At 36.2% G+C, this 12800-nt stretch overlaps 1 protein-coding gene across 2 annotated transcripts; it reads left to right on the top strand.

Annotated features, from left to right (window-relative positions):
* Positions 1–3131: 3131 nt before the first annotated feature.
* On the top strand, positions 3132–10591 carry LOC110609607 (glutamate--cysteine ligase, chloroplastic). Of its 2 annotated transcripts, XM_021749312.2 has the most exons (16): positions 3134–3367; positions 4130–4460; positions 4952–5102; positions 5315–5422; positions 6315–6407; positions 7046–7129; positions 7307–7375; positions 7454–7524; positions 7613–7681; positions 7862–7955; positions 8046–8135; positions 8214–8294; positions 8464–8556; positions 9160–9240; positions 9337–9406; positions 10216–10591. In XM_021749312.2, the coding sequence occupies exons 2-16, from the start codon at positions 4132–4134 to the stop codon at positions 10302–10304; spliced, it is 1572 nt and encodes a 523-aa protein (XP_021605004.1). In that variant the 5' UTR covers positions 3134–3367; positions 4130–4131; the 3' UTR covers positions 10305–10591. The 2 variants fall into 2 exon arrangements, 1 of the variants encoding a protein (XP_021605004.1); XR_006349966.1 differs by lacking the exon at positions 10216–10591 and having other exon boundaries at positions 3132–3367; positions 9157–9240; positions 9337–9380.
* The last annotated feature ends 2209 nt before the right edge of the window (positions 10592–12800 follow it).

The following is a 12800-nucleotide window of genomic DNA, read 5'->3' as shown; positions in this document are numbered from 1 at the left end:
GCATGCACTAACTCTGTACTACAGAACCCCCTTACTAGAGCTCTCATCATTACTCTAGACGGGTTAAAACTCTTAATATGTTAAGCCTAGTTTTCATACTCATCAAGAAAACATTTACAAAAATAAACCATGTATACAAAAGGGGATTTACAAAACATATGGGTCAAGCACACTACTATACTCTATACAATACTAAAACATCTTGTTTACAATATTACATGTCCACGCTATGCTATCACACAACTCTTTACTCTTCATGTACTCTGCTGACTCCCCTTGTACTCTGATCCTGCAAGACTGGGGTTAAGGGAGAGGGGTGAGCTATACTAGCCCAGTGAGTAGAACAATAAAAACATGTTAATAAACATGCTCACATGGAATGCATCACAGCACAAGTAATCACATACCGAATGGACTGAATAAAAAATCCCTCAGTGCCCGGCCCGCGAAGGAGCTCCTCAGGACTTTACTATACAATCAATAGTACCGAAGTACTCTGTGCCCAGCCCTCTCGGGGCTCCTCAGGACTTTACTGTGCCCGGCCCTCAATGGGGCTCCTCAGGACTTTACTGGGAGGGCTAATGAAACAAGCTCTATGTCCGTTCGCAAATACAAGAAATAATGCAATGCACATAATCGTGAATTCTAATGCAATCAATCTATTGCATAATCATGATGCATGAAACATGCTAAAAGCATTAGAAAGATTAAGTTTAGTTCCACTCACCTCTGGCTAACTCTGTACTGACTCTGACAGTGCTCACTGCTGATCTCTTCGGTTCCTCTGATCCGTTCCTACACAGGTGGACTCAAATGAGGGACCAAACTAACTCAAGAACATCTCTCTAAAACTCCCCAAAAAACCCCCCTAAAACATCCTAAACAATCACATAAAACAAGCAAAAGAAGGCTGGACAGGGCACTTTCGGCGGCAGGTTCGGCGGTCGAAAGTCCCTCCAGAGCCGAAACTCAGGCATTTTCGGCGGCACCTTCGGCTGCCGAAAATCCTTTCCAGAGACGAAAGTCCCTAACCTTCGGCGGCACATTCGGCGGCCGAAACTCCCTCCAGAGCCTAAAGTCCAAACTTTCGGGGGCGAGCTTAGGCAGCCGAAACCACCTCCTTAGCATGTTCGGCGGCCGAAACTGGGTTCGCCAGTAAGGCAGAACCCTGCTCTGCCTCATGCAAACCTCCTCCCAACTTCCTCATACATGCAACCAACAACTCAACAACAAACATATACCCAAGTACATGCACAAAGGGGTCCAAAACTACCTTAAAACCTCAACAAACATCACAACTCAACACATAAACATGCTTTCACCAATCAATCAACCAAAACCTCTACTTAACCTAATCATGCATTTCTACCCAGCAAACTCCATAAAACCTTTATAAATCGTGAAAAGAAGTTAAGGATCTATATTTACCTCTTGAAGATCTAGAGGATAGGTGATCCTAACGTGGAGATATGGAGAAACTCACTCTCAAAGTCTCCAAGCTTCAAAACTTTGGTTTTTAGCTCAAAAGTTTCAAAAACAACATGAAAACTTATCAAAACTTTGAAAGATTTGGAGAAAACATGAAGATCACCCAAAGAAGATCATGGTCTCACCTCTGTCCGTGGAAATGGAAAGCAAAATATTATCCATTCACCGACCTATGGCCTTTTATAGGTGGCTGGCCAGACCACCTTCGGCGGCCAAACGTGATTCCAAAGTCATGCATGTTCGGCGGCCGAACATCACTTTCGGCGGCCGAACGTGGCAATTCTTCCTTGGTTCTTTTCTTTCAAAAACTCAGTTTCTTTTACACTTAAAACCTTAAAACATACTAAAACACTTTAGAAAAACATATCTATTACCCTTCTAGAGGGTTCCAACATCCTGGATTCCACCGGACAGTAGAATTCCGATGCCAGACTCTAGCCGGGTATTACATTACGCACCTGCCACAACACGTTACCATCCAATCTAAAAAGACATATGTCAGAATGTCCTAACCTAGTCAATGTATAAATACCCCTGAACTAATCGCCTTCAAGGGTAGATTTTCAGTCTCACTGATTCACTAAACACAACCTCACTTCCAAACCTCAATCTCCACGAACCAAAATCTTTTTAGCCCTAGTAACTCCGAATGACCCATCAGAGCCATTAACTTCCATGTGGACTGAACTCTTGTCTACGTGTCCTCATCCCTTTCCTCACCGAATCTCAGGACCATCAGTCTCCATATGATGGGACCACGTGGTATAAATCTTAATACAATATTAATGTGACTCTCGATATTTAAATCTCATTCACAATAGAGAAGACCCGATCAACCGGATGATCAGTGCTTGGAATAACAGAAGACTCACCCTGTGTATCTTATTTATTACACCTACAATCACGATATCTCTTATTTACTAGCCCGTATTAATCAGATTTTCAGGAAAGTAACTAACTAACCTTATCTCATTTTATTACAATGTAAAAGTAAAATATTCACAGAGTTAGTACGCATTTTAACACACTATTCTAATAATTCAAGTTTTCTATTTACACTCGTCCTTCTGAAAAATTTATTAATTTGAGCGTCGAACTGTCTACTTCTATATACCAATCACTTCACTTTTTTTTTACAGATTCACAAGTTACATGCCGTTAATATATATATATATAAAGCAGTCTTTGTGTTTTTGGAAATAAAATACGGATCATGGTTAATCTTAGACAAACCAAGAAAAATTTAATGATTTTTCTATAAATATTATCATAATTTTGTATTTCACATTCATGTAAGGTATGTTATTTTTTTCCACAAGTGGATGTGTTAGCGAGTTGATTAAATTATTTTATTATTTCTATATTTTACTGTAGTATGCGTCATCAAATACATCATCAGACATTTAGTTTCCATTAATACACTTTATGACCAATTTAGTTTTTATTAGTATTTTTTATTGATACTCTTTGTTTTTTATAGTTAAATAAATAAATACTATTTACTAATTGGTTGAGAAAATAATCTTTTAGAATTTTCCATCTTAGTCTTTACTCATGAATGATTAGGACATAAAACCTGCTGACTTGTACTTAGCGGACCACAAAGGAGCAACGTAGTGCCGCTCTATTAAATCCCCACCTCCCGCGACGCCAACTTGATTGCAAATCTGTTCACTTTAAGCTGAAAAGAATCCCAATATCTCATCGTCCGCTCCTGGAAGTTTGAACGACTCAAAAAGAATAATTTCCTTCTTTCTGGAACGAAAACTACTGGTAGGACTGAGGAGCCTCGACCCGAAGCCTAAAAAGCCTCATAGATTGCAACTCCGTAGCCCTAATCTCGTCCCCTCTTTCACATCCATACCCAAAATTCACTTAGGTATTATTCTCCTCTATCTATCTGAATTGCGTGTGTTTGACGCAGAGCTCGCTCATTTCGTTTGTCCAAAGATTATGTTTTCGTTTTCGCATATATATTCGAGGAATTAAATTTAGGTCTGGAATTTTATATTTTTGGCTGTTGTTGATGAGTTTCGATGTGATTGTGATTCATTTGATGCTGTTTAGTGTTGTTTGTTTTGGTGATTACCTCACTCACTCCGTGATTATTTTTCTCTTCCCTGTTTTTAAAATGTTCTGAGTTGCCTTTTTTGGTGTTCTGGATGTCTGAAGCTGAATGTGCTTATATTTTGAATAAGCAGTATAAAATTTGAATGGACTGTAGCCCATCGATATCTTGTCTAGTTTAATTACTTTTCCAATTGGAATGAAGCAAGCGCATTGATAATTGAAAATAAGGTATACTTATCATCCTTCAATGCTGAGCATTAGGATGTCTCCTTGTAGTTTTGTTTTCTGTGTTATTGAATATGCAACTCTTTTGCGCAAATCTGTTATCGGGGTAGCTTTATTCTCTCAGACGTTGTAAAATGCACAATTAAATGTAAAATGTTTTGCAATGTCCAAAATCACATTGAATGCTGCTAAATGAGCTTTTTAACTTTCTTTTCTAGTGTGTTACAATTTTGTGAAATTGAAGCTGTATATATTCATGCTTTGAACTGTGGAATTCTTGGATGCTGGGGGTGGCAGTAATTGCTATATAAATTGTAATTTAACTGATGGATATGTGTTATTGCAGACATGTCGCTTATTTCCCAGGCAGGCCCATCATATCGTCTTCCTGCTGAGCTAACACACTGTAAAACTGGTCAAAATGTGGTTTTTGGTGTGACAAATAGCATAGAGGCATCTAAACTGAAGGAAACATGTGTTAGATTTTCTTCTTTGTCATGTAGCTCTATCAAAACGTCTTGGGTTCCTAGAGAATCAGTAAGAATCCGAAGAGGGAGTCAAATGGTTGTTGCTGCAAGCCCTCCTACAGAGGATACTGTGATTGCTGCAGAACCACTAACTAAAGAGGATCTTGTAGGATATCTTGCCTCAGGGTGCAAGCCAAAGGAAAAATGGAGGTACAACCATGTTTTGATATGTTTGTATTATTTCATTAAGGCTTAAGCCAAGACATGATGCAGTTTCTTTTTGTTTATTAGTTTTGTAAGACAAAAAATCTTACTTTGATTATCTTATAATTAGCACACTTGATTTGTTCCTTTCTATATTGTGTGGAATATGGATGTTTTATTTTGCTTGAGATAAAATGCTATCATATGTAAATAAACTTATACTTTGTTTTGCTGATGGCTTGCAATCATCTGAATTGTATATGGAGGTTTATATTCTGGCTGATATTTTCTACTGGCAGTTGTCTTTTGAATTCCATGTTAATTTATGCTTTTAAAGTTTTATCGCAAATAATCGTTACCGATTGTCTGTAATAACAAAGCTGTAAATCTTTTTCTGTTTATTTGGGTTGTTATTTTCATCATTGAGGATTTTGTATTTGATTTGATATTTTTCTCAAACCAGTTGTTTGCTAAGTGAGATATGTGGTTCTTGACAGAATAGGTACAGAACATGAGAAGTTTGGATTTGAACTTGGAACTTTACGTCCAATGAAATATGAACAAATTGCAGACTTGCTTAACGGTATTGCTGAGAGATTCGATTGGGAGAAAATAATGGAAGGTGACAAAATTATAGGACTCAAACAGGTAAAACGATTGTTATTTTATCTTAATTTCTTTTCATAAAAAACAGCATCTTGTGTGTGTGCTTGTTTTCCATCTTGCACTTCTTTGCATTGTTTGTATGAAGAACGACTTTCTTTGATTATTTTCTCAATGTCATGTTTTGCACTAACTATTAAGAAAATTTCATTTTTCGTTGGCAAGAATTTTATAATGGCTTTGTGGTTGTATGCCAGGGAAAGCAGAGCATATCACTAGAGCCTGGTGGCCAGTTTGAGCTTAGTGGTGCACCACTTGAAACTTTGCATCAAACTTGTGCTGAAGTTAATTCACACCTTTATCAGGTAGGTCGAAATATTATATTCCTAACATTTTTATGAAAAGCCTTGTAATGTTTCTTCATAACTTAAGCCATTTGGCTGGTGAATAATGAATTGTAGTGATTCTCGTCATCTATTATTTCTTTTTTCTAACAACTAACAAGATAAGTTATTTCTTGATAATTGCACTGCATGTTCTCTGTATATAATTTCATCACAAAATCATCACTACCAGGAGTTTTATGCATAAAGTTAACTACTGGACACTCTAGTGGGTTTCTTGCATGGTGGGGGGAGGTCTGTAATAGGTATCTTTTTGAGTGTCATTCTGTTGAATAAACTACCAAATCATCCCTTTTTGGCCTACAATGCATTCTCTTGTTTCTCTCTAGATGCTTTCAGCCTCTTCTAGTTATTACGTGGTCATTTTAGCAACAAATAACCAGGAGGAAGTGTTCAATGATGATGGATATGTTACTTGTGCTAGTTTTATCTGCAAGCAGTGGCTATAATAATTTGTTTACTTTATGAAGCAATAGGTCAAGTTGACTACTTTTTCTTCTTCTTCTTCTTGTCCTTTACTCTTTTTTTTTTTTTGTAAATAATAATAATAAGGGAAGGAAAAAAGGATATGAAGAATTGTAATGTGAGGTTAATGTCAAATTTCTGTAAATCAGATTAGTTGGTTTTACTCCTTTTCTCCCCCACTTATTTTGACCTTTTCCTTTTTTAATCCTCATGCTATACCTTTTAATATCGAATTGAAACGGCCTAATTTTACACATGGTGTTACTAATTTTATCAGAACTTGTTTATTTTGTCATCACAACCTAACGGGAATACCTGATGTATCATGAGAAATGTATAGGATACCTGTTTAATCTTAATCTGGTCATCATATGCTATATTCTCCCAGGTGAAAGCTGTTGCAGAGGAAATGGGAATTGGATTTTTAGGGATCGGCTTCCAGCCCAAATGGGGACTTAAAGATATCCCCATTATGCCCAAGGTATTATTTATTCCCTTTTCAGCCATTCAGGTTGCGGAAAATTCGTTGTTCCTCAATTCCTAAGTAGTAGATTATGGATGTTTAAATAAAAAAGCATAATTGTCTTCAAAAGCTTTAGGTAAAACCATGCAAAAAATATGTTGGCATCAAGGTAATAGAAAGTTATGTTCGTAGGAAAATACTAAATGATGTTTTCCATTTTCCCCTTTTATTTTGGTTGGAGGAGGGAGGGGTTGGGAGAAACATCAGATGACTTATATTATTGCCTATTTCACTGTTGGTAAGTTTAGATTTTGCACATTGAACTTTCATTGCATGCTTTATTTAGTTAGCCAGCCGCACATTCATCACATGCTCTATTTACTTGGTCAATTTACACCCTTATTGTTTAAGCTTTCTTGAACTGAAATTGTAGAATGATCCAAGGTTCTACATCAAAAGGGAAAAAGCTCCAGAAACCAAGTGTTCTGATGCTAATTATTGTAATTAGTTGCATAAGTTGCTTTTCCACTTTGTCCTATAACTTATTGGGACTCTTCATATTTTCTGCTCTGTAGTTCTGATTCTTTTCTCTATCAAATTATATTTTGCTTTTGCAAACTTTGATTACTTCAATGGTGATTTGTATTTTATCTCAGGGAAGATATGAGATCATGAGGAATTACATGCCTAAAGTTGGCTCATTAGGACTTGATATGATGTTCAGAACATGCACTGTACAGGTTAGATAAACTTTTCTATTCTGAAGCATACTCTTCTTTTCTGTTAATTTTTAGCAATTTAATCTTGAATATTTTCTTGATTCTTTCAAAGTTCTTTTCTTCTTTTTTATTTTTTTATTTTTTTATTTTTTTATTTTTAAATCAGTGCTTCATGTGCTTCAAATTAATTTTTAATAGGTTAATCTGGACTTCAGTTCTGAAGCTGACATGATAAGGAAATTTCGTGCTGGTCTTGCTTTGCAGCCGGTGAGATATTTGGACTTGTTCTGTTTTTCACTTGAAGTTTTTCCAATTCCATTAAATCTAACTAGTGCAAATTAACAGATAGCAACAGCACTATTTGCAAATTCACCTTTCACTGAAGGAAAGCCAAATGGTTATCTGAGCATGAGAAGGTTTATAGACATCATCATAGAGTAGCTGTAGTTGCTTCCTTTTCTATTTGTTTCTAATGGACTTCTTAGTGAATTTTCTTTTATGCAGCCAAATTTGGACTGATACTGATAACAATCGCACAGGCATGCTGCCTTTTGTTTTTGATGACTTATTTGGGTGAGTGCGTACGTGCACGTTTTTTTTTTCTTTAGATTTTTATGGGGCTTCCTTTAGTCTCTTTATCTCTCTTTTGGGATGAAATTTTGCTCAAAAGTTTATCATTTCAAATATTTACATGTGTAGAAAAGCTGGTGCACCATCTATAAGCAGACAAATTTAATTGAAATCTTTTTGCAGGTTTGAGCAATATGTTGATTATGCCCTTGATGTTCCTATGTATTTCGTTTATCGGAAGAAGAAGTATGTTGACTGCACTGGAATGTCATTCAGGGTATCCATCTATTCCTAGTCTTGTAATTTGAGTCCTTCACCATGCGTTTCTGCTGCATTGTTACCTGAAATCTTGTTCATTGCTTGCCAGGACTTTATGGCTGGAAAACTTCCTTGCCTTCCTGGTGAATTGCCAAACCTTAATGATTGGGAGAATCACTTGACAACAATTTTTCCTGAGGTTTGTCCTTGTGGTAAAATGTCATGTTATCTTGATACTCTGGCTTATTTAACCCTGTCTGTTACTCTTTTTGTTCAGGTGAGATTGAAGCGATACTTGGAAATGAGGGGTGCTGATGGAGGACCTTGGAGGAGATTGTGTGCATTGCCAGCATTTTGGGTAGAGGCCTTTTATTCTTTTTATGGATGATCTATCTATTGCTTAACATGATCTACTAATACCCATCATTACTATACAAGCACATTTACTTCCCATAGGGGATTCTATTACTGATTCATTTAAACATAAAAACATAACCAACTCACATTGATTTCCTTCCACATTTTAGGTTGGATTGTTGTATGATGAAATCTCACTTCAAAATGTTCTGGATATGGTAGCTGATTGGACTCCTGAAGAAAGACAAATGTTAAGGAATAAGGTAATTCAAACACCCACTGTCTGATTAACTTCTAAGTCTTTCAGTGCAAAGGCAGTAATCTGTAACATATAAGAAACTCTTTAGAATATAACATACCTTTGCTACTTATATGTATGTGTGTGTTTAGACATACACACACACATACATAATTACATAAATACTTGTGCTGGTTAGCACAAATCTTCTGAGAACATTCTGGAATGAGGTGGCAAAGAAGTCAGCACATAGCTTTTTGTTATTGAGCTTTCTGGTGTCCATTGTCGGTGTCTTGATGTTGGAGGCTGAAAGATAATCATAGAAGAGTTACAATGTCAATTTGTACCTTTCCAAATGCTTCTTATCAGTTATCATGGTTTTTGTGCACAGCTGATATACATGACATTAGTAGATGTCATGGGTTTGTGCTTAGCATTTTATGCTGTTTAATATAGAGGAGCACAGTGCTAATAGAAACACAATGAGCATCTCTATACTGTTGTTTGAGTTAGGATAACTTGCTACTTAATAATTTATTTCTACAACAGAATATAGTCTGACCTTGCCGTACCTCATCTTTTTGCGGTAATCAAGACAGCAACTTCTGATTTAAAAATGATTTAGTAGGTTCCAAAGACTGGTCTAAAGACACCATTTCGGGATGAATTACTGAAGCATGTTGCTGAAGATGTTCTAAAGTTGGCTAAGGTAACTTGGCTACTATTAATTTAACCTGAGACATATTCTTTAAAGCATATGCTTATTCTTGCTTATGACTAAAAACCTGCATCTGTTATTCTGCAGGATGGCTTAGAAAGGAGAGGCTTTAAGGAGGTTGGATTCTTGAATGAGGTGGCTGAGGTGGTTAGAACAGGTAAGCAAGTCTACTTTTGATTTTGCATTTCTATTATGTCTCTTTGGGTGTAACATCTGTTATTTAAGGTTTAGGCTTCCAATTTCCAAATGCTGATGAGGTTTTCATATCATCTTTCTTCAATGTAAATAACCATGCCAGTTATCCAGTACAGAAAGTGTGATGAGTTGATATATCTGCTTAATATTCTAAGCTGCTCATTATGCTCCAGATGCATTTACAGTTTCGCATTTCAGTTGCCATTTATATAATGACCTTCTCAGCAAGTCCCTTCTTGTGTTATACAGCAAGAAATGGACTTGAATGCTATTTAGTTTAAAAGTACAAGTTTGAATGATCTTGATGACTAGGAGGTTCGAGTAAACTAGGGCTTTTTACTGTTTGAATTCCTTCGGGGTAGGATATGTTTGGTTCTGGTGGTTGAGTTTCGGAGTTCTAACAAGTAATTATAATACTTGCCCATGCCAATTGTTCTTGTGATATTTTTAAACAAATATTGAAAAGATAGTCATCTTCCTAGAGATAGAGGGGAAGAATTTTGTTCTCTATGCAACCTATAATTTTCATTGAAATTAATAACATATAAATTTATCATCTGTTGGATCTATTTATTGCAAGGTTATCAATTTTCATCATCGTCATAGCTTTGTGTTGTAGTTTAGGAAGAGTCTGTTGCATAATATCCTTCTCTTGCTAAAACATGTCCACTATCAGTGTAATTTTTAGGATTGCTTTTCTGCCATGATTGTTCATTTTATCTCTTTTGCATACGAATTTGGTGGTGCTGATGGTTAATATTCTTATCCCAGGGGTGACACCAGCTGAGAAGCTTTTGGATCTGTATAATGGAAAGTGGGGACAATCTGTAGATCCTGTCTTCGAGGAACTACTGTACTAAGATGAATTAGATTATTGAGGCACTTTAGTAGTGACGCCTTCTGTACTGAATTTTGGACATACACTGATTGTTTATGTTCAACTCCTTTCCCATCTGTGATTAGTGATAGGTGATTTCTCAAGAATAAATTACCCTGTAAATCCTTGGTATGAGGATACTTCTGCAACTCTTTGAATTTGAGAACACATGAAACTTTGGTCAACTAGTGAACATGTTTGAACATCCACAGCTCTAACTAGATGATTGCATCTGGTGTTGCTACGATACTGTTGCTTTTCTTCTTGTCCTCAATCATCAGTCTAATTATCCTCGTTCATAATATAGTTCTTGACTACTTTATTTTCTTGATGCGGTTTCTGTAGTTAGTCTAACTGTTGTTGGTTACTGTCGAAAAGGCATTGTTTAGTTTGTGCCTTCAGCTCAGGTGATTTATTGATCTCTGGACCACGGATGCCAGTATTCCCACCACTCCGAAATAATTTAATGCATCTGGTATATGTGCAACACTTTAGTCATTGACTGTGGTTGGGTTCAGCTCATAATCAATGGTTGAAATGAGATTGTTGAACGTTTACCCTCACAGGTTGGTACCATATGATATGCTACATATTTCTGTTTTAACACAAGTGTTTTGCTCCAGGAAATGGGAAATAGAAAAATAAAATTGGGGGCATTATGTAAAAGAGATTATTAGTTCGTGGGGATTATATGAAATGCATCTGGCTGGAGTGACAGCTGTGGGGGGAACATCCTACCATTGTAGTGGTGATTATTTGGATGAGACGACTGATTCTCCATTATTAGGTATCAGGCCTTGAATGACCTGAAAGCAATGCTCTAACTGCAATTTTGTGGAAACATCTCCATCAAAATTCAAATCAAACTCATCTTTTTATCTGCTACTGCTAGGAAGCGAAAATTATTAACTATATAAATATAAAGTCACAGTACCTTGCAGTGATTGGCTGCAAATGAGGATTGTTACATGCATTTAAACAAATTGAATGTGGGTTGACTGTATGTAGTGGTTGACACACTTGAGCATCTTTACGACTTTGTGTGCATTATAAACCGTGATCAATCTTATATGTTAATTAATACAATATGTGAATTGGGGTGTACATGCGGACAGCTAGATTCATGATTGATTTTTTTTTTATCCGCTACTGCTAGGATGCGAAAATTATTAACTATATAAATATAAAGTCACAGTTTCTTGCAGCGATTGGCTGCAAATGAGGATTGTTTCATTCATTTGAACAAATTCAATGTGAGTTGACTGTATGTAGTGGTTGACACACTTGAGCATCTTAAATTATTAACTATATAAATATAAAGTCACAGTTTCTTGCAGCGATTGGCTGCAAATGAGGATTGTTTCATTCATTTGAACAAATTCAATGTGAGTTGACTGTATGTAGTCTTTACGACTTTGTGTGCATGATAAACCGTGATCAATTTTATATGTTAACTAATACAATATGATAAACCGTGATTAATCTTGTATGTTAACTAATACAATATGCAAATTGATGATTTGATATTCAATGGTGGTCAGATGCAGACAGCTGGATAAAGACTTGATTTGATTTAATGAGTTGATCATTGATTTATGATTGGTTTCATCTTTTAAAGACTTGATTTAATGAGTTTATCATTAATTCATGATTGGTTTCATCTTTTTATCTGTTCCTGCTAGGAAGCAGCAATTGGTTTCATCTTTTTATCTGCTCCTGCTAGGAAGCAACAATTACTAACCATATAAATATAAAGTCACAGTTCCTTGCAGTGATTGGCTGCAAATGAGGATTGTTTCATTCATTTGAACAATTTCAATGTGGGTTGACTGTATGTAGTGGTTGACACACTTGGGCATCTTTACGACTTTATGTGCATGATAAACTGAGATCAATCTTATATGTTAACTAATATATATGCGAATTGATGATATGATATTCAATAGGGTGGTCAGATATCTGGACAGAAATTTGATTTGATGGGTTGATCATTGATTCATGATTGGTTTTGTATAGATCTCTCCATATATGATCTTGAGGAAGGGAACCAACAAAATATGAGAGGACGGTTAGGGTTCCTCTGAGGATGTCCCCGGTGGAAAACCTCCTACGTTCAAGTTAAATCAAGAGTTATTTGAGATTCATTAATATGAAGAGAAAGTAAATAATAATAATAAAGTATTCAAAAGGAAAACTCCAGAGGGCATTATTCTAAGAGTTCTTCTATGAGTGTGTGAGAGAGGGAGAGTTATTAACCTCATTTTGGGGCTAGATCAGTGATATATATATTGGTTGGTCCTTCTGGTGGTGTCCAACGCTAAGTCCCATCAAATTGGATGTGGACACCTTTGGTAGGTGTGTCATGTAACTCATTAATAATGGACAGATTTAGCTCATACCTCATCTATCGTGTGTCTTACGTTACTTAATCTTTCTGCGTGCGCATTTATGATCTCGGTGATGTACCGAGGAGACGACC

This window comes from Manihot esculenta, chromosome 2 (assembly GCF_001659605.2).
Source record: "Manihot esculenta cultivar AM560-2 chromosome 2, M.esculenta_v8, whole genome shotgun sequence".
Lineage (NCBI taxonomy): Eukaryota > Viridiplantae > Streptophyta > Magnoliopsida > Malpighiales > Euphorbiaceae > Manihot > Manihot esculenta.
This window is presented reverse-complemented; position numbering and strand designations above follow the sequence as displayed.

Coding starts and splice junctions, on each gene's coding strand:
- LOC110609607 (XM_021749312.2), top strand. CDS start 4,132: ATGTCGCTTATTTCCCAGGCAGGCCCATCATATCGTCTTCCTGCTGAG. Junction 7,525..7,612: donor GGTTATCTGAGCATGAGAAG/GTTTATAGACAT, acceptor TCTTTTATGCAG/CCAAATTTGGACTGATACTG. Junction 8,557..9,159: donor GACAAATGTTAAGGAATAAG/GTAATTCAAACA, acceptor ATGATTTAGTAG/GTTCCAAAGACTGGTCTAAA.